Here is a 26,331-nt window from a genome sequence, read left to right as displayed (position 1 = left end):
AGAGGGAAGAAAAAGTCTCTTGCCTCTTCGGCAGCTGCAGACTTTTTCCCGGACTCCCTCTTGGCTAGCTGTGGTGCACTAACGCCTTCAGGCTGTGTTCACGCCGCCAACCCCAGTCCTCTCCCTGCGATCCGACCGAAGCCCGAGCCTCAGCTCCCAGCCCCGCCCGCCCCGGCGGGTGAGCAGACAAGCCTCTCGGGCTGGAGAGTGCTGCTCGGCGCCGAGCCTCCGTGCGGGAACCTCTCCGCTTTGCCCTCCGCACCCCTGTGGCTGTGCTCTCCTCCGTGGCTCCGAAGCTTCCCCCCTCTGCCACCCGCAGTCTCCGCCCGCGAAGGGGCTTCCTAGTGCGTGGAAATCTTTCCTCTTTCACGGCTCCCTCCCACTAGTGCAGGTGCCGTCCCTATTCTTTTGTCTCTGTTATTTCTTTTTTCTTTTGCCCTACCCAAGTACGGGGGGAGTTTCTTGCCTTTTTGGAGGTCGGACGTCTTCTGCCAGCGTTCAGTGGGTGTTCTGTAGGAGCAGTTCCACGTGTAGATGTATTTCTACTGTATCTGTGGGAAGGAAGGTGATCTCCGCGTCTTACTCTTCCGCCATCTTCCCGAGGACTCCTGATATTCCTTTTTAATTCCTAATATTGCTAAATTGTCTTTCCTGTCTTTTTTTTCTTGTCAGTTTTGCTGGAGATTTTTCAGTTTTATTGAACTTTTCAAGGAACCTGCTTTTTGTTTCATTGATTATTTACATTGCTTTACTGTTTTCAATTTCATTAATTTCTGCTCTTTATTATTATTATTTTTTTGTCTCCTTGGTTTGGATTTATTTTGCTCTTATTTTTCTAGGTTCTTGAGGGTGGGAACTTAGACATTGATTCGAAACTTTTCCTTTTTTCTAATGTAAGTATTTAGTGCTATAAATTCCCTTTTGGCATTGCTTTAGGAAAAGTTTCAAATCAATGTCTAAGCTCCCACATATTTTGATTTATTGTATTTCCAGTGTCATTCAGTTCAGTGTATTTTTTGAATTCCCTTGTGATGACTTCTTAGGCCCATGGATTAGAAGTGTGTTGATTACTTCTAAGTATTTGGAGATTTTTTTCCTATTATCTTTCTTTTATTGATTTCTAGTTTGATTCCATTGTGTTTAGAGAACACATTGTATATGATCTGAATTATTTTAAATTTACTGAGGTTTGTTTTTTAGCCCAGGATGTCATCTATCTTAGTATATGTTTTATGGCTGCTAGGAAAGAATGTCTATTTTGTTGTTTAGCAGGTTATTCTATAAATGTTGATTAGTTTCTGTTGGCTGATGGTTGTGTTGAGTTCTTCTGTATCCTTACTGATTTGCTAGAGACAGGTGTTGAAATCTACTAGCATCATGGAGTCTCTCTTTTTTTCTTTTCAGTTTTATCAGTTTTTGCTTCATGTATTTTGCAGCCTGTTGTTTGGTGCATGCACATTTGGGATTGCTCTGTCTTCTTGGTGGACTGACCTTTTATCTTTACATAATGTCCTTCTCTGTCTCTGGTTATCTGAACTCTTTTTTATCTGATATTAATATAACCTCTTGTGCTTTCTTTTGATTAATGTTTGCATGATATATCTAGTCCTTCTTGTTACTTTCAGCTTTTCCACATCAATATAATTGAAGTAAGTTTCTTGTAGACAGTGTATAGTTTGCTTATGTTTTTTAAATTCACTCTGTCAATCTGTGTATTTTAATTGGTGTTTACATTTTCTGTAATTATTGATATCTCAGGACTTAAGATCTCATTTTATTTTTTGTTGTCTGCTTGATCTCTCTGTTTTTCACCTACTTGGTATTTTTTTTCTTGCCATCCTGTTTTTAACTGAACATTTTTTTAGAATTTCATTTTGATTTATCTTTATTTTTTAGTGTCTTTTTGTATCACTTCACTTCTTTAGAGGTTGCTTTAGACATTTCATTATATATAAACAATTTACCACAGTCTTTTGCTATTGCATTTTCCCAGTTTGAATGAAGTATAAAGACCTTTTCTTTTTTATTTCCCTCATTTATAATAAATTTTCCTCTCTCTATATTTAGAACCAAGTCAGACTGTGTTATAATTTTTCCTTCAACTGTCAAACATAATTTAGGAAATTATGAGAAGGAAAATATATTGTATTTACCCATAGTTTTACTTTTTGTTGTTTTTTATTCACTCTTGATATTCAAATTTTCCTTTTTTTAAAAAAAAATTATTACTTTTTGTTTAGTAAACTCCCTTTAACCATTCTCTTAGAGTTGACCTTTTAGTGACAAATTCTTTGTTTTCCTTCATCTAATAAAAGCAGAAATATATTTGGCATGTATAGAATTCTGGGTTGACAGTTCTTTTCTTTAAGCCCTTGAGTAATGTTCTACTTCCTTTTGGCCCCCTGTTTTCTGGTGAGAAATCTGCTATCATCGGAATTTTTCTCCTGTAGTTAAAGTGTTGTTGCTCTCTTGCCACCTTCAAGATTTTTTTCTTTTCATTTTTAGTTTTCAGATATTTGGTTGTGATCTGTCTTGGTTTTATTTCTTTGGGTTTATCCTTTTGGGTTTTTTCAGCTTCTTGAATCCTTTGTTTTGCCTTTTACCAATTTTGGGAAGTTTTTAGACATTATTTTTTTGACTCCTTTTTCAGTCCCATCCTTTTCCTTCTGGGACCCTGATAACATGATTGTTATCAGATCTTTTGTTTTTGTCCCACAGGTTTCTGAGTCTCTGATTTTTTTTTTTTTACATGTATTTTCTGTCTGTTTTACAGATTGGGTAATTTATATTGCTTTATATTTGAGTTCACTGACTCTTCTGTTTCCTCCATTATGCTATTCAGTTTATCCGTAGGTTTTAAAATTTTCTTTATTGTACTTTTCAGTAGTAAAATTTGCATTTGATTCTTCTTTTTATCTCCTGTTTCTTTGCTGAGACTTTCTGGTTTTTTTTTTTTCTTTCATTTTATTCATAATTGCTTGTTCATTTTATGATAGCTTCTTTTAAATATTTTTCAGTGAATTCTAACATCTGTATCATCTTGATATTGGTATCTATTTTTTTATTCATTCAAATTGTGATTTTTCTGTTTCTTGGTATGAGTGATTTTTTAATCCAAACTGAACACTTTCAGTATAATGTTATGACACCCTAGGTCTTATTTAAACCTTCTGTTTTGGGTGAGTTGTTTTGACATTGCTCTGGCAACAGGAGGGCAGATGACCTCTTGTTGCTAACTGGTGGGAATAGAAGTTCAGGTTCCCCAGTTGGCCTTCAACTAACACCTGAGGTTGGGAGAGGCATCTTACTGGGGTGGGGTTATGGCTCCCCATCATACTTCTACTTTTATCACCCTGACCAGAAGACCTGTGACTCATTCCTGCTCCCCATGTGGCCTCCACTAATTCAGTTCTCCCGTTCAGAAATTGAAATATTCTATGAATTTAAATGATGATAGAAAATGTTATTTCTTTCACTGTAGGAGAATGAAAATTAGCTTCTCAGAATTGCATTTGCCAAAAATCATTATGTTATTCCCTATGCAAATGCAGATTTGACTTATTTTTCAAATTTGACTTACATTTGTTAGTTTTTATGGACTAATTATGGACAATAAAATTCAGTGAATTTTTTTACTCTCTGGTTAATTAAAGCCCATTAAGACAATGAATGAAATTTAACTAAAATTTCACTACCTATTTAATTTTATCTCTTGTGTTATAATTCAGCTAGGTATAGGTTGTCTAAAATTATCAGATTCTTTTTCTTAAAGAAAATTTAATTCCTTATTTTTTCTTTTTACATGATTTGAGTTTTTCCACTAAAACTCCTAAATATCAGCTTTTGACTTAAGATGCTGAGGGAATCTTAGGGTAGCTATCTGTCCCTTTCCCTAGCTGTTGTTGTGCTTCACGTTATCATCATTATTATAACCAACATTAGCTGTTTGGGGGGTACTACATAGCTTTATCCCTACTACTAACTTAGTAATTTAGGTTCTTATCCTAAAACTTGAAGAGTAAGTAAGCAGCAGTCATTCAGCCACAGAACTACATTTCTTAAAATGTAGTTCATGAATTATCTGTATCAGAATCACCTAGGGAAGTGCTTCCTAAACTTTCATGTGTGTGTAACTCATCTGGGGGTTCTTCATATAATTCAATTTCTAATTCTGGGATTGGGCCTGAGATTCTGAATTTCTGCTAAGCTTCCAGGTAACATCCATGCTGCTGGTCTATGGACTTCATTTTGAATAGCAAAATGTTTGTTAAAATATCAGTCATATAATCCATCCCAAGTCCAAGGAGTCACAGTTTGTGTGACTAGAATCTGGGATAGAATCTGGCATTTTAATGAGATATTTATCTATACTAAAAATTTAAGGTTATTGTTATAATTTAGTAGTTCTTAACTGTGGTTGTGTATCAAAACCACCCAGAAAGAGTTTTAAAACAGTATTCCTAGATATTACTCCAGAACTACTGAATCGTCATCTCTGGTTTGTATTTTTAATATGCAGAATCATACACCTGATTCTGAATATAACCAGGTTGTAAAGAATGATTATAAATATTATAGAAGGGACTGGAGCCAGAGTCATCACGCCCGGTAATAGAGGTTTCACCTGGAATCCAGACAAAAAATAAGATTAAAATTGAACTATGTTAGAACTTAGCAGTGGGGAAAGTTTCAAAACTGAAATCTTCCACTAAATTTTATACAGCATAATTTTTGTAATTTTAAGTCATTTTCCTTTTTACAGTATATTTTTGGCTTGTGTATTGACAGTGTTTCTCAAAATAGGATTTATGGGCATAGTCTTGGGGTTGTGAATTATCCACAGTAGTTTATAATCAGACTAATGAAAATATTCTGAATGATTTGAATAAACCCTCTTATGCAAAAATACTGCCATACAATTTCAATATGTGAAGTTATATATGCATTTATGGTTGTGTTGGCGCCCAGTAGTATTATTTTAATTGTTATGGGTTAATAAAAAATAGAAGTGGACTATGCACATGTATTATGTATTCATGCCAAATGATTATAAAATTATTTGATGGTATACTGTGGAACAGAATTCAAAGGTATGCAAGTAGAGGCAAGTGGTGAAAGAGAGACACAGAGTAAGTATAGACATAAAAGAACCTGTGGAGTCAGAATCATATCCATATTGTGAGATTGTTTTATTTTTGTAAAAAAATTCATATGTCATGTAAATTAATTGTCATTTGAATTCTAGTTTTAGTTTTATTTAGCTTTTTTTGTTTTATGTATATATGAGTCATAAGTATGAGGAATTTCTTATTTTTATGTATAAGTTAAAGAAGTTATAAAAGTAAGTCAAAGTGAGGATCATTCCTGGGATAAACCCCACTTGATCATGGTGTATGATTCTTTTAATGTGCTGTTGGATTCTGTTTGCTAGTATTTTGTTGAGGATTTTTGCATCTATGTTCATCAGTGATATTGGCCTGTAGTTTTCTTTCTTTGTGACATCTTTGTCTGGTTTTGGTATCAGGGTGATGGTGGCCTTGTAGAATGAGTTTGGGAGTGTTCCTCCCTCTGCAATATTTTGGAAGAGTTTGAGAAGGATAGGTGTTAGCTCTTCTCTAAATGTTTGATAGAATTCACCTGTGAAGCCATCTGGTCCTGGGCTTTTGTTTTTTGGAAGGTTTTTAATCACAGTTTCAATTTCAGTGCTTGTGATTGGTCTATTCATATTTTCTATTTCTTCCTGGTTCAGTCTCGGCAGTTTGTGCATTTCTAAGAATCTGTCCATTTCTTCCAGGTTGTCCATTTTATTGGCATAGGTTGCTTGTAGTAATCTCTCATTATCTTTTGTATTTCTGCAGTGTCAGTGGTTACTTCTCCTTTTTCATTTCTAATTCTATTGATTTGAGTCTTCTCCCTTTTTCTCTTGATGAGTCTGGCTAATGGCATCAATTTTGTTTATCTTCTCAAAGAACCAGCTTTTATGTTTCATTGATTTTTGCTATTGTTTCCTTCATTTCTTTTTCATTTATTTCTGACCTGATCTTTATAATTTCTTTCCTTCTGCTGGCTTTGGGGTTTTTTTGTTCTTCTTTCTCTAATTGCTTTAGGTGCAAGGTTAGGTTGTTTATTCGAGATGTTTCCTGTTTCTTGAGGTAGGCTTGTATTGCTATAAACTTCCCTCTTAGCACTGCTTTTGCTGCGTCCCATAGGTTTTGGGTCGTCGTATTTCCATTGTCATTTGTTTCTAGGTATTTTTTGATTTCCCCTTTGATTTCTTCAGTGATCACTTCGTTATTAAGTAGTGTATTGTGTAGCCTCCATGTGTTTGTATTTTTTACAGATCTTTTCCTGTAATTGATATCTAGTCTCATAGCGTTGTGGTCAGAAAAGATACTTGATACGATTTCAATTTTCTTAAATTTACCAAGGCTTGATTTGTGACCCAAGATATGATCTATCCTGGAGAATGTTCCATGAGCACTTGAGAAAAATGTGTATTCTGTTGTTTTTGGGTGGAATGTCCTATAAATATCAATTAAGTCCATCTTGTTTAATGTATCATTTAAAGCTTGTGTTTCCTTATTTATTTTCATTTTGGATGGTGGGGTTTATCCCAGGAATGCAAGGATTCTTCAATATACGCAAATCAATCAATGTGATACACCATATTAACAAATTGAAGGAGAAAAACCATATGATCATCTCAATAGATGCAGAGAAAGCTTTCGACAAAATTCAACACCCATTTATGATAAAAGCCCTGCAGAAAGTAGGCATAGAGGGAACTTGCCTCAACATAATAAAGGCCATATATGACAAACCCACAGCCAACATTGTCCTCAATGGTGAAAAACTGAAACCATTTCCACTAAGATCAGGAACAAGACAAGGTTGCCCACTCTCACCACTATTATTCAACATAGTTTTGGAAGTGTTAGCCACAGCAATCAGAGAAGACAAAGAAATAAAAGGAATCCAAATCGGAAAAGAAGAAGTAAAGCTGTCACTGTTTGCAGATGACATGATACTATACATAGAGAATCCTAAAGATGCTACCAGAAAACTCCTAGAGCTAATCAATGAATTTGGTAAAGTAGCAGGATACAAAATTAATGCACAGAAATCTCTTGCATTTCTATACACTAATGACGAAAAATTTGAAAGTGAAATTAAGAAAACACTCCCATTTACCATTGCAACAAAAAGAATAAAATATCTAGGAATAAACCTACCTAAGGAGACAAAAGACCTGTATGCAGAAAATTATAAGACACCGATGAAAGAAATTAAAGATGATACAAATAGATGGAGAGATATACCATGTTCCTGGATTGGAAGAATCAACATTGTGAAAATGACTCTACTACCCAAAGCAATCTACAGATTCAATGCAATCCCTATCAAACTACCACTGGCATTTTTCACAGAACTAGAACAAAAAATTTCACAATTTGTATGGAAACACAAGAGACCCCGAATAGCCAAAGCAATCTTGAGAACGAAAAATGGAGCTGGGGGAATCAGGCTCCCTGACTTCAGACTATATTACAAAGCTTCAGTAATCAAGACAGTTTGGTACTGGCACAAAAACAGAAATATAGATCAATGGAACAGGATAGAAAGCCCAGAGATAAACCCACACACATATGGTCACCTTATCTTCGATAAAGGAGGCAAGCATATACAGTGGAGAAAAGACAGCCTCTTCAATAAGTGGTGCTGGGAAAATTGGACAGGTACATGTAAAAGTATGAAATTAGAACACTCCCTGACACCATGCACAAAAATAAACTCAAAATGGATTAAAGACCTAAGTGTAAGGGCAGACACTATCAAACTCTTAGAGGAGAACATAGGCAGAACACTCTATGACATACATCACAGCAAGGTTCTTTTTGACCCAGCTCCCAGAGAAATGGAAATAAGAACACAAATAAACAAATGGGACCTAATGAAACTTAAAAGCTTTTGCACAGCAAAGGAAACCATAAACAAGACCAAAAGACAACCCTCAGAATGGGAGAAAATATTTGCAAATGAAGCAACTGACAAAGGATTAATCTCCAAGATTTACAAGCAGCTCATGCAGCTCAATAACAAAAAAACGAACAACCCAATCCAAAAATGGGCCGAAGACCTAAATAGACATTTCTCCAAAGAAGATATACAGATGGCCTACAGACACATGAAAGAATGCTCAACATCATTAATCATTAGAGAAATGCAAATCAAAACTACAATGAGATATCATCTCACACCGGTCAGAATGGCCATCATCAAAAAATCTAGAAACAATAAATGCTGGAGAGGGTGTGGAGGAAAGGGAACACTCTTGCACTGTTGGTGGGAATGTAAATTGATACAGCCACTATGGAGAACAGTATGGAGGTTCCTTAAAAAACTACAAATAGAACTACCATACGACCCAGCAATCCCACTACGGGGCATATACCCTGAGAAAACCATAGGTCAAAAAGAGTCATGTACCAAAATGTTCATTGCAGCTCTATTTACAATAGCCAGGACATGGAAGCAACCTAAATGTCCATCGACAGATGAATGGATAAAGAAGATGTGGCACATATATACAATGGAATATTACTCAGCCATAAAAAGAAATGAAATGGAGGTATTTGTAATGAGGTGGATGGAGTTAGAGTCTGTCATACAGAGTGAAGTAAGTCAGAAAGAGAAAAACAAATACAGTATGCTAACACATATATACGGAATCTAAGGGGAAAAAAAAAAAAAAAAAGGCCATGAAGAACCTAGTGGCAAGACGGGAATAAAGACACAGACCTACTAGAGAATGGACTTGAGGATATGGGGAGGGGGTGGGGTGAGATGTGACAGGTTAAGAGAGTGTCATGGACATATATACACTACCAAATGTAAAATAGATAACTAGTGGGAAGCAGCTGCATAGCACAGGGAGATCAGCTCGGTGCTTTGTGACCACCTAGAGGGGTGGGATGGGGAGGGTGGGAGGGAGGGAGATGCAAGAGGGAAGAGAAATGGGAACATATTGTATATGTATAACTGATTCACTTTGTTATAAAGCAGAAGCTAACACACCATTGTAAGGCAATTATACTTCAATAAAGATGTTAAAAAAAAAAAGTGAGGATCAGCAAAACTTTTTTTAAAGATCTGTATATTATTCAAACTTGAGAAACATGTATTTTGTTTATTTAATATGCTTATATAACAAATATATCAAATTACAGAGTCCTTTGGCCCAATTCAAATACTGTACAGTTTTCTACCTTAGCTTTCCTTGATTTCCCTTACTTGAATTAATCCCTCCCTCCTTTGAACTCTTTATAGCAATTAACACATTTTACTTTTATTTTTCTTACTTGTCAACTTGTCTTATCTCTCCTGTTAGATGTTATATTTTTTTAAGGAAAAAGATTAGGTATGTTGTAATCAAGGACAGTACTCTTTGTAAAGAATTACTCAGTGAAGCTTGAATAAATGGATGAATGGAAGGAAGACTGACAATGTCTTAGATGATTTACTATGAAAGAATGATAGTGAATATGGATATAGGAACAGTATTATTTTTCCAAGGCCCACACATAATAGAAAATCCTTCATCTTGCAGGTGGTGGTGGTAGAAATACATTATAAGTGAAAGTGTAGCTATTAAGTACAATAAATTAAGTTCTATAAGGATATTGATTAGTCACTTATTATGGTTATCAAACACACAGCACAAGTTTAATCATGCCCTCTCCTTCACCTATGTCAATCATCTTAAGTAAATCACATTACTTTTTTTTTTTAATTTTAAGAGTTAATTTGAGCAAAAATCAATTTGAATTGGGCAGTGCCAACAGAAGTGGTTAAGAGTGCTCCACAGATAGCTAGGGGCAAGACTTTTATAGATAAGACATGAAAGCAAAGCAAAGAACTATTGGATTGGCTATAGCTTAAGTAGTTGCTTTATTTACGAAAGCATAGCTGGCTTTTTGCGAGTGGTTGTCCTTAGGTTTCAATTTCTTTTTTTTCCTTGCAGTTTTATTGAGATAAAATGGACATATGGCACTGTATAACTTTAAGGTATACAGCGTAATGATTTGATTTACATACATCATGAAATGATTATGACAATAAGAAGACTGAACATCCATAATTTTGTATAGATCCTAAATAGAAGAAAAAGTTTAATTGACCTACAACCCTATGTTAGTTCCAGGTGCACAACATAGTGATTTGATATTTCTATATATAATGATCACCACGATAAGTTTAGGTATCATCTGTCACCATACAGAGATATTACATTGTTGACTATATTTCCTATGCTATACATTTCATCTCTATGACTCATTTGTTTTGTAACTAGAAGTTTGTACCTCTTAATTTTCTTCACCTATTTCACACATCCTCCCATCTCCCTCCCCTCTGGTAACCACCTGTTTGTTCTCTGTATCTATAACTCTGTTTCTGTTTTGTTATGTTCATTTGTTTTATTTTTTAGATACCACATATAAGTGAAATCATATAATAGTTGTATTTCTGTCTGACTTATTTCACTTAGCAAAAGTCCATCCATGTTGTCACAAATGGCAAGATTTCATCCATTTTATAGCTAAGTAATATTCCATTGTACATGTATATACCACATGTTCTTTATCCATTCATCTACTGATGGGCACTTGCATTGCTCCTGTTTCTTGGCTATTGTCAGTAATGCTGCAATGAACATAGGAGTGCATATATCTTTTCAAATTAGTGTTTTTATTGTTTTATTGTTTTACTTTTCAAACTGGGTTCAGATTAATTCTGGGAGTCTCTTACTTGTTTAACCAGGACCCATCAGTTGGACTTTGGACATAAGATGAAACCCTTTTGTCATAAAGGGTCTAGTTTCTTATCAATAAGAATGAGGAATACAGTAGTGTTGGTTCAAGGAATATTTATATTTCTGTTTGGATCTTCTTCATGTATTCCATTGTTCTTGTACATACTGTAAAGTCTGTCTATATTGGAATTTTGCTGCTTGCTTCAGGTCTCATTACTGAAACCTGGCAGTTCTTAGACTTTTCTTCTTAACCTTATAAATGACCATGTAATATTTAAGTTTGCTCCTTTTCTACCTGAACTCCTGTATTTGTGTCTACTTTAATGGGATTAGTGTTTTTTCTACTCTCCCAGTATTCAGAAAGGGTGATCATAGATCCTTTTTAAAATGAGCTTCCTCTTTCTACATGGATTGAATTGAAAATTGATTGTTCATTGCCTAGAAACATGACTATCAAGTTATTTTCTGTGGAACATTATTGAGTATCTCTTGGCAACAGCAATTCTAGACTTCAGGTTTTAATCAAAATTGTCCAATGTCATATATGTTATACTTTAATTAGATTGTCAGTTGACTCTGTAAATGTGTATGTAATAACAAGGCTTCTAGTTTTTTGGATTGTAGTGTGCAAGGTGCCTTCAACAGAATACTTTTGAATAGATAAAGTTTGGTGTAGAGAAAGTCAATGAACCAGATTGAAAATATAAATTTGACATACTGCATGTTCACTCTTATATAAAGAGGTACAAGATGGAATCCTTTTTGGAATTTACCATTCACTTTCCTTTTTTTTTTCCATAGTTGTGTGTCTGCTTGGCATCAGAATTCTGTTTTGCTCTTCTAACAATTTACCAGCTCCTTTTCTAAATAAATTCTAGGAAATATTATGATTTAATAACAAGTTCTGATAAGGAATAACTGTGAACTTTATCCCCCCATGTCTTTTTAAGAGTGGTTAAGGAGCCTAAGTAGGCCCAACTAGAAAAAGTGATGATGTTGTGGATAGAAGACTCTGATAAATTCCCAAATTTCATATATAGGAGTCATGGTTGCTTTGGCTATGGAACAGTTTCCCAGAATTGGTCAGAAAGCCCATTGTGAAGATGAAGGCAGAACAAAAAAATAAGGGAATAGTATAATGGATCTCTGACCTTATAAGTTTTCTTTATACTTAGATGCCAAGCATCAGAATAAAAAGTAAATAATTCATCGCCTCATGTAGACAAAGCTACAGACTCTCTGACCTCTGAAATTTATGTTTTATATATACCTAATTTTTATTTCAAGTGAAAAAAAGCAAACAGTGTAACGTTGTAGAAATATGGCAGTTTTTCAACCAAACAGGAATGGATTTGAATCCCAGTTTTGCCACTTATTAGCTGTCAGTCCTAGGCAAGTAAAAGCAAATATTTTTGTGAAACAGAAATATATATATGTCTTGAAGTGCTATTTTCAGTTAGAAATAATATATATCAATGCCCACGTTAGACACTTATTTAATAGTGGTTGTTTTATCATTATTATTTTTAATGACATACTATTGTTATTTATCCTATAAACTCTAACTAATAACTAAGTGCTACTGAGTATATGGTAAATTTTATTGTTTATATAGGTATCACTATGTAATAAGCATAAGGAAAATATAATGCTGACCAGATATAAAATTTAGATATTTTAATTGTAATTTTCTTTCTTTCAGAATTACTTACTGTCATCTACCTTTCCAGAGTAAATGGCTCTATGTTGGAACAGAAAGAGGAAATACACATATTGTAAATATTGAATCTTTCATTCTTTCTGGATATGTTATCATGTGGAACAAGGCAATTGAACTGTAAGTTTGAACTTGAATACCACTTTATTTGGATTAAATATATCTTATGGTTATGCAGGATATATATCAAATTGTAGAGTTATTTGAAACATCAATAGCTAATTTATGATGAATTTGAGTGAAAAGTTCATCTAAAATAATTTAAAACTCTAAAGGCTTTTAAAAATAGATATTGTAGTATTAACATATGCTAACTTTAGACTTTCCAAATACTGTAAATAATTAAGGGTTATTATGTATGCAAAATTTGATGATAAAATATTAAAGCTTATTCTAAAACTTATACATGAAAATCGTCTCATTTCTTTATAGTCAACCTTAGTATAGCCACTTCCAGTGGGAGTGGCAAGTGGATTATGACCACATTTAGCTTTATGTAAAAATAATCATGATCAGTTCACATATTTTTAAATGCTGGTAGCTTATTCTTCACTTGCCTCATTAACATATTGTTCTGAGTTCCAAGAAGAATCAGTTCATCCGTATCTTTCATGTTGTGATGTATACAGCTCTTTGGGTATGTGGCTGATGGCAATTACCACTTTCACTTTGGCACTGATATTTACGTTTCTACACATGTGAAATGTGAAATCCCTCAAATGTGAAACTTCACGGAATTCCAAGCCATCTTTTGTAGCATATACAGAGACAATTCTCCTGGTCAATGTGTTAATTGGAAAAACAATTTTTCTTTAATAAATGTTTGTGCTCTGTACATATTAGGTCCTTAATAAGGTATGTTTGACTTGAGGTTGGCTCATTCTCTCTCTTACATATATATATATATTCTAAGTTACATAATTGTTTTTCTCTAAAACTCTGATTAAAACAGCCTATTTTCATGAAACTTGACTGTGGTCTTTAAAATAAATCTACTATTCCCTATTCCCAATGTTTCAATGTACATGTATATTACTTGATAGGGAAGGTTGTTACTAGTTATATTCTTATTACAATATTCCTCTCGTATTATGTTCTAAGGAGTTTTTTTAATTAATGATAACTCTTCCTCATTAGATTAAGAACTGCTCCAGGGCAGAATCCTTTGTTCATTGCTCTTTTTTTCTTCATATTTGGCTTATTTTGGTGCTTTCCACAGAGTGGCTACTAAATAACTAATGACAGTGAAAATTAGTATGATAAATAGATACAAGTGCTGTTGACTTACAGCTTTCATTTATAATTATAATTGGTATGAGCTATTTTGCTCATATATATTTTAATATTCTATGTGTATATTTTTAAAAACATTTGTCCGGTAGACAATTATGTGTCTCCCAAAAAGTTATCTATTTTTTCAGCTATTTGGGAAAGGCTTTTCCCCCTATAATCTTAGTTCTATAAAAACATTAAATAGGGCTGAACTTAATATTTGTTTTCATAATATTGTTTTGGGATATTGATAAAGTAAACTTGAGAGATCAAATATAGAGATTTTATATAAATTTAATATTAGTACAAATAGTAATAGGTGTATCATTTGTGGTCAGTTCAATGCTGATAAAGTAATTAAGAAGAGTTTTTTATCTAAACAGATCAAATATTTCACCACACTTGCAATGTTGTTTCTATATTCATTTACTTAACAAATCCTTTTCATAGTTCAGATTAATACTACCTGAACTATGACTTACACCCTATATGTATTTACATAGTCCATACTTTATGATTTCAGAACTAATGAAGATTTAAAAATGTATATTATAAAGGAGGGTAAAATTAGGAGAAATTAAAGAAATAAAATAAGGCATTTTATTTTTTCATAATATGTTCTTACGCATGTGATTCTGAATAGAATCTTCCATTTATATAAATCCGGTGTTTTATAGAGTTGTACGTGCCTCTGAAAATGACTTTGAAATATCCTCAAGAAATCATTAGTAGCCACCTTATCTCCTGACTGTTTCTTGCTTTATTTAGACCAGATTTCCAAAAATGTTTTCCATGAAATTATAGTCCCACTGTGATAGGTGTAATTTTAAATGCCAACTTCCAGTCTTCCTGAGCAGTCAGTCTTTTAATTGCTCTCTACCTCTTGAGATACATTAGAAAATGCATGCCACTTATTAATATGTGTGAAGGGTATAATAAAATACGTATTTAATTAACAAGAATCATTTTATAATTAGAATTTTAAACAAATTTTAACAGTACATGTTTTAAGTGTGAGAAATACAGAATTATCTTTGAGCTATATGAGATTATTTCTATTTTAAGTTCTTACTTGAAATACTTTTCATTCAATGTTTGTTATTTTTTTAGCTTGTTTGTATTTTTAGTGAAGTCTCCTAATTATAATTGTAGGCAGTTCCCATAATTACAAATAGTTTGTGTTCCCATAATGTGTATATTGGTTATTTGGAAACTGGAAGCCATTTTTGTGATGTTTGTAGAAATGGTAATGTTTGTAGAATACCTTATAAAATAGTAGTATAGAACAAAACTGACATTAAAAAATTTTATATGGGAAAATATGTTCCAGGTTATAGCACAGAAATAGCTGTTTCTGAAGGACAGCCCTAGCTTTAAAAGAAAAAAAAAAATAACCAGTTTTTTCTACATGTGATTAAAAATTTGAGCATGAAATTTAGAACTAAATCATAGATGTAAGACATACAGTCTTCAAATATATTTATTGAGCACTATGATATGCTAGCTCCTGGAAACAAGTATAAACTGGGAAGACATAGTTTCTCTCCTCTCGGGATTCCAGTATAATAAAGGTGAGATTAAGTAAAAAGGCAATTACAATATATTGGAAATATAAAGTGAAAATTCTATAAGAAGGAAACCTAATATAGAGATGAAGTCTCAGAGGAGTATCTGTGAAGGAAGTTACATCCATGAGATCTGAAGGATGAGTTTCAGTTAGGTGAGTGGAGAATTGGAGGAGAGGGCTTCCAGGAAGAGGGAACAGAAGTTTTAAAGGATAGAATGTGAGAGTTTTTGTTCCATGCACAGAAATTTCAAGTAGTTTAGTTGGTTGGAAAGGCTGGGGGAAAGGATGGCAAGAGATAAAGTTGAGAAGATAATAAAAATATATAGTATGAAAGGCTTGTAAGCCAGTTTGAGCATTTAGACTTTATCTAAGGTCGGGAGCTAGATTTTGAAGAGTTTTAAGCAAAGAATTGACTTGACCAAATTTGCATTTAGGAAGTCCACTCTGAATGCAGGTATGGAGAAATCATTGAAAAGAGAAAAGACTGTATTCTTGGTAAAAATTAGGGTGGATTTAGGAGTGAAGATAAGCTGACATATTAAAGAAATAGAAGATAGAAGAGGCAATACTTGGGTATTGTGGGAAGATGTAAGAATAATATATTAAGAATTAAGAGTGACCCGAAGTGTTTGGCCTGAGTAACTGTGTTGATAAGGGTGCCATTTAGTGAAAGAATGCAGGAGATTGAGTAGGTTGGGAGTAAAATAATGAGTTCAATTTTAGGTAGGTTGGGTTGTATGTGTTTTTAAGTTATTCAAATGGAATTGGTATGGGAGAATGGTAGGACGTGGGATATATGGATCTGAACCTAATGAGATCAGAATTTACATGGTCATTAAAACTATAAGAATATTTGAGATTGTGCATGAAAAGTGTATATAAATGAGGTAGCAAACTTGTAGACAGTGAACCAATTCTGACTCACAGATATGTTTTGTTTGCCCATCAGAGTATTTAAATATATTCTGAATTATTAGTTTCCAACATTTAAGAACTGGTAGAGTAGAGATAAAAATTTGGATTTCCAGCTTTTCATGAAAATAATTCCTGATGAAACAATCCCAGTACAGTATTCTTGCATGGCAGTCAGTAATCAACAGGAACTGACTAACGACTTTCCTTTTGTAGGTGGGTAATGTGCTATCCAGTTTGGCACAGTTCTTATTCAGCCTGTTGAACTTATTTGCATTACCTGCCTGGCTCCTGTGGGCTCTTGAATTCGTGACCATGTATAATATGGGAATACACTGCAGTCTAGGACAGAATACAAAGGAATACCAGTATTTAAGATAAAGGAAGAGAAAGTCCACAAAGAAAACTATCGAGAAGCCATTCTGGTGAATGGGAGGGAGAGAAATAAATAGGGATATTAGAAAAATTGTTTAGATGACTATCCCATGAATTTAATTTCATTGATAATTCTATCTAAAGTAATTTTTATGGGATTTATAGAATCCAGAGTACACAGTTGCTTTTTAAAGTCAATTTCTAATGGCCATAAATTTTGCAAATAATGCTTGGTAGTTTTTGGAAATTTAATGTTAGGGAAAAAGTCAGAAAAAATATCAAAATGTTAACAGTCATATCTAGGCAGTGAAATAATATGAGAGATTTTTCCTCTTAACTTTTGTTATCTTCTGAGTTTCAGGGTTGTTGTTTTTTTTTTACAATTAAAAAAAAGTCTCTTCTATAGTCTGAAAAAGTTATTACAAATAACCAAAGATTAATTGTAGATTGTTTTTCCTGAACTTGAGTGTTTTATAGAGTCATAAGCTAAATGGAAGAGTCTTTCATATGGTCTAACTAGTGTTTCTCAAAGTGTATTTCAGTGATTCCCTCAATAGAGGATCAATGAAAAAGGATTCTATGGACCAAAATTTTGGAAAATATTGAAGATTTGCAATGGTGATTTGCATATTATGGCTCTAAGAAGTTCTGTAAAAGAACTTTAATTTAATATTATTAAATAAAAATATTTAATTTTAATTCAAGGTTTCCCAAACTTTTTTTTTTTTGATATGGGACAGTCTTTATGTGAAACACCTTATATATATTCACTAGTTTATCATGGAGTACACTTTGGGTATTTGTTGTTCCAGTCAAACCCAAAAGACAGAGTTTTTGGTTTGTTGGATACTATTAGTTACCAAAAGATAATTGAAGGACATTGTCTTTTATCAGAGGCATTTATACTGTAATAAAGCACTGCATTTATATGTGAATAATATATTACATATAAACATAAAAGAACTGCAAAAAACCCTGTAAACATTTTATGAAGCCTTTTCTTCCTGCACATATCCTAGAATGCAAATAGTAACTCTAATTTCTAATTATTCCAATGATTTACAACAATCATAATACATACTATTTATTGAGTACTATGTTTTGGCATTATGTTAGATGCTATATGTATATTTTAACCCTCACAATTATTCAGTAGGTACACTGCTATCATCTCCATTTTTAAGTGAGAAAATTTAGGATAAAGCCACTAACAAAATATCTAATAAATATGTATTTATTTTTCTGAGTTACTCTGGGGAGTCAGTATCTAGGGAACCTGGAGTTACTTAATTTGTCACTTTTGTCTGAGTCCAAAGAGTTTCTAAAATTTAAATCTTCATTATTGTTTTGTGCAGAATATTTGATGATTTTCATGTGTGCTTAAGAAATAAATTATAAATATGTCAATATACTTATACTAGGGTTAATCTGGCACAATTAGGTCATTGAAGAAAGGATATGGAAAAATGAGCAATGATAAATCTATGTCATATCCGTTCATGCCATATTTAACCATAACATATTCATACTTAACGGTGATATCAGTTAAAGTAGGAAATATAAAAGAAACATGCCAGATATTAGAATAGAATAAATTTAAAGTCAGAGTAACAGAGCAAAGATCCCTTTAACAATATGCTCTTACACTATTATTGATTACCCTAGTTAACCAGATAAATGAGACATAACCAGTGAACTAGGTTTCCCTAGTTGCTCAGTTTTCTGTAGGATGGCTATCACTAGAAAGAGTCTATTTGTAAATAAAAGGAGCCACTATACTTTCCTTTAGGAGCAAAATCAGAGATTTCTTGTCAAAGGAAATTTTAAATTTGGTATGTAATTTGCAGTTTGGTTGAAACAGGTTTGCAGCATCAGTCTTGTGGCTGTATAAGTAAAACTTCATTCTCAAATTTTCAGAGAACCAGATCTGGCAACAAACATATAAGCATATAAGATAATAAAGAATCCCATTGTTGTGTGGATCTATGTTCTTAAACCTGATTTTTTAAAAAATAGACCTACTTTAATAGAGTTAGTAGGAGAAAGAAAAGTAGTCTTAAAGAAAAACAACCAAAGACTCAAATCAGTCTAAGCTAAACTCCAGAATATTGGGAGTGTATTCCAGTATAATCTTAATTTCTTTGTTTCAGTCTCTAACGGTAAGGTGTTTTAATGTTTTTTTTTTTTTTAATTACTCTTTTGAATTGATTTAACAGATCCACAAAGACTCATCCAGGTCCAGTTGTACATTTAAGTGATAGCCCAAGAGATGAAGGGAAAGTGAGTATTACAGTACCACTATTCTTGAATTTATTTTCCTTATTCTTGAATAAAGGTGTTTCTTACTATTATTTTATACCTAACATCTAGCACAGTGCATTCAGTGTAATCTAAAATTAAAATATGTTGAATGAATGAATGAGCAAATAAATGAATGAACATATTATTTACACTAATAATGGTCCCAAATTGAGTCTTTAGTTTCACCTAAAGTTGATATTTAATTCTAGAATTTTGAGGAAGGCATGTAACACATAGAACAACTTTAATTTTCAAATATTCAATGCCTGAAGGTAAAAATATTGTCAATATCATTAATCATTGGCCCCTGATATTCAGTAATGGTAATGATAAACGAGCAATATTAAATAATCATAAATTAGCTAATCTTAATTTTATAAATAGGTAATAATATAGAAAATGTTCTAAGATTACAGAAATAATCCTTATTAATTTTGATTATTCATAATTTTCCTTTAATTATGAGAAACAAAGTTGATAACATGAAAATCTCTAGAGTGTCACTTTCATTATAAATATCATCTCTTCAAGTATATAATTTTTGCTAAGTACTATATAAAACACCTAAATAAATTATTTAGTATAGGTTTGGTTCTTTATTTTTAAATGATAGAAACTGAATTAGCCTAATAAATATTGAACCTGAAAGACAAGTCCCCCGATGGTAAGAGAAAGAACATTGAATTTCTTCAAATTGATTTATAAATACAGTATAATTCCAATCAGGTGTTATTAGAATTTACTTTTTTAATTGAAGTATAGTTGATTTACATTATTATATTAGTTTCAGGTGTACAACATAGTGATTAAGTATGTTTACAGACTATACTCCATTCAAAGTTATTAAAAGATAATGGCTCTAATTCCCTGTGCTATACAATATATCCCTGTTGCTTATCTATTTTATACATAGCAGTTTGTATCTCTTAGTCCCATACCCCTAACTTGCCCCTCTGCCCTTCCCGCTCCCATCTGGTAATCACTAGTTTATTCTCCATATCTGTGAATCTGTTTCTGTTTTGCTATATACACTCATTTGTATTATTTTTTAGATTCCAAATGTAAATGATATATATTTTTGTGTTTGTTTGAATAATTTCACTAAGCATAATATTCTCTAGGTCCATCCATGTTGCTGCAAATGGCAGGATTTCATTCCTTTTTATGGCTGAATAATATTTCATTGTGCATATATGTATATATACCACATCATTTTTATCTGTTCATCTGTTCATGGGCACTTGGGTTTCTTCCATATCTTAGCTATTGTAAATAACGCTGCTATGAAGATTGGGGTACATGTATTTTTTTGAATTAGTGTTTTCATTTTCTTAAGATATATACCCATGAGTGGAATTGCCGGATCATATGGTTGTTCTATTTTTAGTTTTTTGAGAAACCTCCTTACTGTTTTCCATAGTGGCTACACCAATTTACATTCCCACCAACAATGTACAAGAGTTCCATTTTTTCCACATCCTCTCCAACATTTGTTATTTATGGACTTTTTTTTAATAGCTTTTTAAAAAAATTTATTTAATTTATTATTTATTTATTTTTGGCTGCTTTGGGTCTTCATTGCTGCGCGCAGGCTTTCTCTAGTCGCAGTGAGCAGGGGCTACTCTTGGTTGCGGTGCATGGGCTTCTCATTGTGGTGATTTCTCTTGTTGCAGGGCACAGGCTCTAGGCGATGGACTTCAGTAGTTGTGGCTCATGGGCTCAGTAGTTGTGGCTCACGGGCTCTAGAGCATAGGCTCAGTAGTTGTGGCACACGGGCTTAGTTGCTCCACTGCATGTAGGATCTTCCTGGACCAGAGCTTGAACCCACGTCCCCTGCATTGGCAGGCAGATTCTTAACCACTGTGCCACCTGGGAAGCCCTATTTATGGACTTTTTGATGACAGCCATTCTCACAGGTGTGAGGTGATATCTCATTGTGGTTTTGATTTGCATTTCTCTGATAATTAGCAATGTCGAGCATAATTAGCAATGTCATGTGCCTGTTGGCCATCTGTAAGTCATCTTTGGAAAAATGTCTATTCAGGTCTTCTACCCATTTTTTAATCACATTGTTTGTTTTTAAATATTGAGTTATATGAGCTGTTTATATATTTTGAATATCAGCCTCTTGTCAGCCATATCATTTACAAATATTTTCTCCCATACTGTAGGTTGTCTTTTCATTTTGTCAATGGTTTCCTTAGCTGTTCAAAAGCTTTTAAGTTTAATTAGGCCCCATTTGTTTATTTTTGCTTTGTTTCTTTTGCCTTAGGAGGCAGATCCAAAAAATATTGCTACAATTTATGTCAAGAGTGTTCTGCCTATGTTTTCTTCCAGGAGTTTTATGGTTTCAGGACTTACATTTAGGTCTTTAATCCATTTTGAGTTTATTTTTGTATATGGTGTGAGGAAATGTTCTAATCTCACTGTTCTACATGTAGCTCTCCAGTTTTCCCAGAACCACTTGTTGAAGAGACTGTCTTTTCTCCATTTTATATTTTTACCTTCTTTGCCATAGATTACTTGACCATAGGGTCAAGGGTTACTTGATACAAGGGTTTACTTCTGGAATCTCTATTCTGTTTCATTGATGTATGTCTTTTTTTGTGACAGTACCATACTTTTTCATTACTGTAGCATTGTAGTACAATCTGAAGTCTTGGAGCATGATACCTCCAGCTTTGTTCTTTTTCTCAAGATTGCTTTGGCAATTTAGCATCTTTTGTGATTCTATATGAATTTTAGGATATTTGTTCTAGTTCTGTGAAAAATGTCTTGGGTATTTTGATAGGGATTGCATTAAATCTGTATATTGGTTTGGGTGTATAGACATTTTAACATGATTAATTTTTCCAATTCAAGAGCACAGGATATCTGTTTCTTTGTATCGTTCTCAGTTTCCTTTATCAATGTTTTAAATTTTTCAGAGTGTAGATATTTTATCTCCTTGATTGTTTATTTCTAGGTATTCTTTTTGATGAGATTAAATAGGATTGTGTTTTTACTTTCTCTTTCTGATAGTTCATTGTTAGTGTATAGAAAAGCAATAGATTTCTATATATTAATCTTGTATCCTACAATTTTGTTAAATTTGTTTATTCTAACAGTTTTGGGGTGGAGACTCTAGGATTTTCTATATAAAGTATCATGTCATCTGCAAATAGTAACAGTTACTATTTCTTCCCTTCCAATTTGAATTCCTTTTAATTCTTTTTCTTGTCTGATTCCTGTGGCTAGGGCTTCTAATACTATGTTAAATAGAAATGGCAAGAGTGGGTATCCTTATCTTATTCCTGAATTTATAGGAAAGGCTTTCAGCTTTTCACTGTTGAGTATGATGTTAGCTGTGGGTTTGTTATAAAGGGCCTTTATTACGTTGAGGATAGATCAAAAGCTAAGCCAGAAAACAAGTCTCAACAAATTTAAGAGGATGGAAATTATACCGAATTCTTTCAAACCACAACAGTATGAAAGTAGAAATCAATTACAAAGAGAAAAATGGGAAAAGAACAAACATGTGGAGACTTAACAACATGCTACCAAAAAACCAATGGGTCAATGAGTAAATCAGAAAATACCTTGAGACAAATGAAAATGGAAACACCACACTCCAAAATCAGTGGAATACACCATAGCAGTTCTAAGAGGGAAGTTTATAGTGATACAGGCTTTCATAAAGAAACAAGAAAAATCTCAAACAAACAATCTAACCTACCACCTAAAGGAATTAGAAAAAGAAAAAGAAACAAAGTCCAAAGTTAGTAGAAGGAAGGAAATAATAAAGATCAGAGAGGAAATACATAAAATAGAGATTAAAAAAATAATAGAAAAGATCAGTGAAACCAAGAGCTGTTTTTTTGTAAAGATAAACAAAATTGATAATCCTTTAGCCAGGCTCACCAAGAAGAAAAGAGAGATGACCCAAATAAACAAAATAAGAAATTAGAGAGGAGAAATAACAACCAATACCACAGAGATACAAAAAAATCATGAGAGAATACTACATACAGAATAATAAGATAATAATACAACAGTTATATGCCAACAAATTGGACAACCTAGATGAAATGGACAAATTTCTAGAAACATACAAGCTACCAGGACCGAATCAAGAAGAAACATAATTTGAACAGACCAATCACTAGGAGTGAAGTTGAATTTGTAATTAAAAAAAAAGAAACCTTGCAGCAAAAAAGTCTAGGATTGGACAGCTTCATAGGAAAATTCTGACAAACATATAAAGAAGAACTTATACCTATCATTCCCAAACTATTGCAAAAAAATTGAAGAGGACAGAACACTCCAAAAATCATTCTACTAGTCTAGCACTACCCTGATACCAAAAACCATAAAAAGACATTACAAAAAAAAGAAAATTACAAGCCAATATCTCTGATGGAAATACATGTAAAAATCCTCAACAAAATATTAGGAAACGGAATCCAACAGTGTGCAAAAAACATCACACACTATGATAAAATGGGATTTATTCCAGGAATGCAAGGATGGTTCAACATTTGCAAATCAATTGATGTGATACACAACATTAACAAAAGGAAAAATAAAAATCACATGATCATCTCAATAGATGCAGAAAAAAGCATTTGGCAAAATTCAACATCCTTTCATGAAAAAACTCTCATCAAAGTGGGTATAGAGAATTTACTTACATTTTTAAAGAATTTACAAGCTGATTTTAAAATTCATAAGAAAAATGAAATGTTTAAGAATAGGCAAAACATTTTTTCAAAATGAATAACATTGTGATATTGATACAGGGGAATATAAGAAGACCAATAGATCTAAACAGATATTCCAGAAATGGTTCAGGTGTTTGGGAGAATTTTGTATGTTTTGAGAAGATGTTTCAGGGTATGATAAACTATTGAATAAATGGCTTTGGCCAATTAGTATCCATTTTGAAAAAAATGTAAGAACTCTACCTTATACCATTTACAGAAGTAAATTCCAGATGGAGAAAATACACAAATGTTCAAATAGCAACCCAGAGAGTTTTAGAAGAAACAATAAGAAACAGGTTGTTACCATGGAGTAGGGACCTCCTTAGGAAAGCTTTAAGGAATATGCCATAACAAGACAATCATGATAAGAGACAGGCAACAAAGTGGGAGACAGTGTTTTCTAGATATATAGCAGACAAATAATGAATATGCAAAATATATCAAGATCTTTTGCTAAATCCTCATCTTTCATAATAGGAAATCAATAGATAATGTCTAATTAATAAATCAAGAAATGACATTATAAATATAATTAGAAATATGAAACTAAGTCTACTAGAAAAAATGATTTTAAGAATTGAAGGTGTGGTTGCCTCTTACCTCTGAAGATAAGGGTTTGGCAGTGAGGAGGAACCAGCCTCATTAGTAATCACTAGGGAAATGCAGTATGCCCCTTGTCCCCCATTAGACTGGCAAAATATTAAAAATTAAAAATATTAATAATATCAGGTAATGGAAAAGGCATTGAAAAATGGGCATCTAGATACAGCAATCATAGGTATACATACCAGTATGGGCAATTTGTTATCAACATTTAAAACATGTTGATAGATAGAAAATCCATTTCAGATATCTATCCTACTTATATGACCAAAGGGCAAAATACTGAAAACAGCTTAAAGATCTATTAATAGAAAATTGAATAAATGAATGATGAGGTATACATACTGTGGAAGGCAGTGATGATAAGGAAAGTTCTTCAAGCCACATTTTTAAAAGAAAAGATGCAGAACACTAAGTGTAGTATAAAACCACTTGAATAATGAATTTGTGTTTTTACTTATATATTCAGATTACTCAAGGAAAAAAGCCTAAAAGGAAATGCATAAATCTGGGGAGGATACTAGTGATTAGAATTGTGGAAAATGGTCAAAGTTATTCTTATTTTACTTGTGTTGTTCAAATTTTTATGAAAGAATATAATGTGTGTTAATTGTGTAATTAAAAATTAAAAGGAATGCAAAATAAATTAGTATTATAGGCAGAAGACTGTGTTTGAATTGTGGCTCCACTGCTTATTAGCATATAACCTTGAATAAATCACTTGACTTCCTGTTGACTAGTTTTTCCATCAGTAGCCTTTTGTCACATACAAATTCTTGATTTGAATGTACTCAGCCTTTTCAGTCTTTTTATTTGACTCCTGCATTTTGTTTGTTACCCAGTAGATCTTTCCCTTCCTGAGGGAAAATATAATTCTATTTTTTCTATCAGTTTTAAGGCTTTCCATTTCACAATTCAATTTTAATCTATGTGTAATTTATTTTATGTTGGTTTGAAATAAGGGTATACTTTCATTTTTACATATAAATAATTCATTTATTGAATAGTCATTTCAGTTTCCACTGATTTATAAGGACATCTCACTTATATATCAAGTTCCCATATTTGGGTGGGTCTTTTTCTGGATTTTTTTCTCTGTTGCATTGATATATTTATCTATTATTCTACTGAGAGCACCCTTTATAATTATAATAACTTTACAAAATATCTTGCTATTTGGTAGGTCTCCCCTTCTCCCTCTCTCATCTTGGCTTTTTATGACCATTTATTCTGCTATATGAATTTTAGGATTAGTTTATCAAGCTCTATGTAAATCCTTGTTGGGATTTTGTTTGAAACTTGAACATATTGATGAATTTAGAGAAGATTTACATAATTAAGACATGAGTGTTCCATGTTTCCATCTTATAAACACGATATATTTACTTTGGCTTTCTTTTGTTTTTTATATGGCTTTATAACTTGTTCACAAAAGTCATACATATCTTTTGCTACCTTAAATTTAAGTATCTTATAGATTTTATTGCTCCTATGGATTAGTTTTCTTAAAATCAGTTTCATAATTAATTGTTAGTGTATAATATATTGTTCATTTTTGTTATTTTATATTTGACTACATCACGGAATGTTGTTTTTAGTAGCTGTCTTTAGATTATCTGAAATATTTTGTGTATAAAAGCATAGCAATTGTAGACAAATTTTGTTTCATATATATGTTGATGGAAAATTAACCAATAGTCAATTTTTGAAAGAGATGGAAAATATTATTCAAGCCAAATTGAAGATTATAACCTGGGAACAGCTTCTCAGAAAACTCTGAGAACTGTTCCACCCATTAGAGGTCAAAGCACAGTTATATAGGTTTTTGAGACAGAGGGATATACATTTAATGATGTAGATAGTTTACACAATCCAGATCTGCAAGTACAAAGTTATGGGTCATTGTGACCCCTTACAAGATTAAAAAGGAATGTTATCTTTTAAGGAGTTGTCTAGTTGGTGCTAGGAGAATGTTGCTCTTTATCGTTGAGCAGGTATTTCTGCCAATGGGGGGGGTTTGGTCAATGCGTAA

At 32.8% G+C, this 26,331-nt stretch overlaps 1 protein-coding gene across 11 annotated transcripts in view; it reads left to right on the top strand.

Annotated features, from left to right (window-relative positions):
• STXBP5L (syntaxin binding protein 5L) overlaps nucleotides 1-26,331 on the top strand; it is a 390,198-nt gene that overhangs the window by 134,676 nt on the left and 229,191 nt on the right. For all 11 annotated transcript variants that reach the window (XM_082460023.1, XM_082460029.1, XM_082460032.1 and 8 more), the window contains 2 exons: nucleotides 12,513-12,647; nucleotides 18,870-18,933. In XM_082460023.1, coding sequence (XP_082316149.1) covers nucleotides 12,513-12,647; nucleotides 18,870-18,933 — 199 coding nt within the window. The remainder of the gene's footprint in view (nucleotides 1-12,512; nucleotides 12,648-18,869; nucleotides 18,934-26,331) is intronic.

The sequence above is a fragment of the Balaenoptera physalus genome (genome assembly GCF_965194825.1).
Source record: "Balaenoptera physalus genome assembly, chromosome: 4".
Classification (NCBI taxonomy): domain Eukaryota; kingdom Metazoa; phylum Chordata; class Mammalia; order Artiodactyla; family Balaenopteridae; genus Balaenoptera; species Balaenoptera physalus.
The sequence above is the reverse complement of the archived record's forward strand: the minus strand, read 5'-3'. Positions and strand labels throughout refer to the sequence as shown.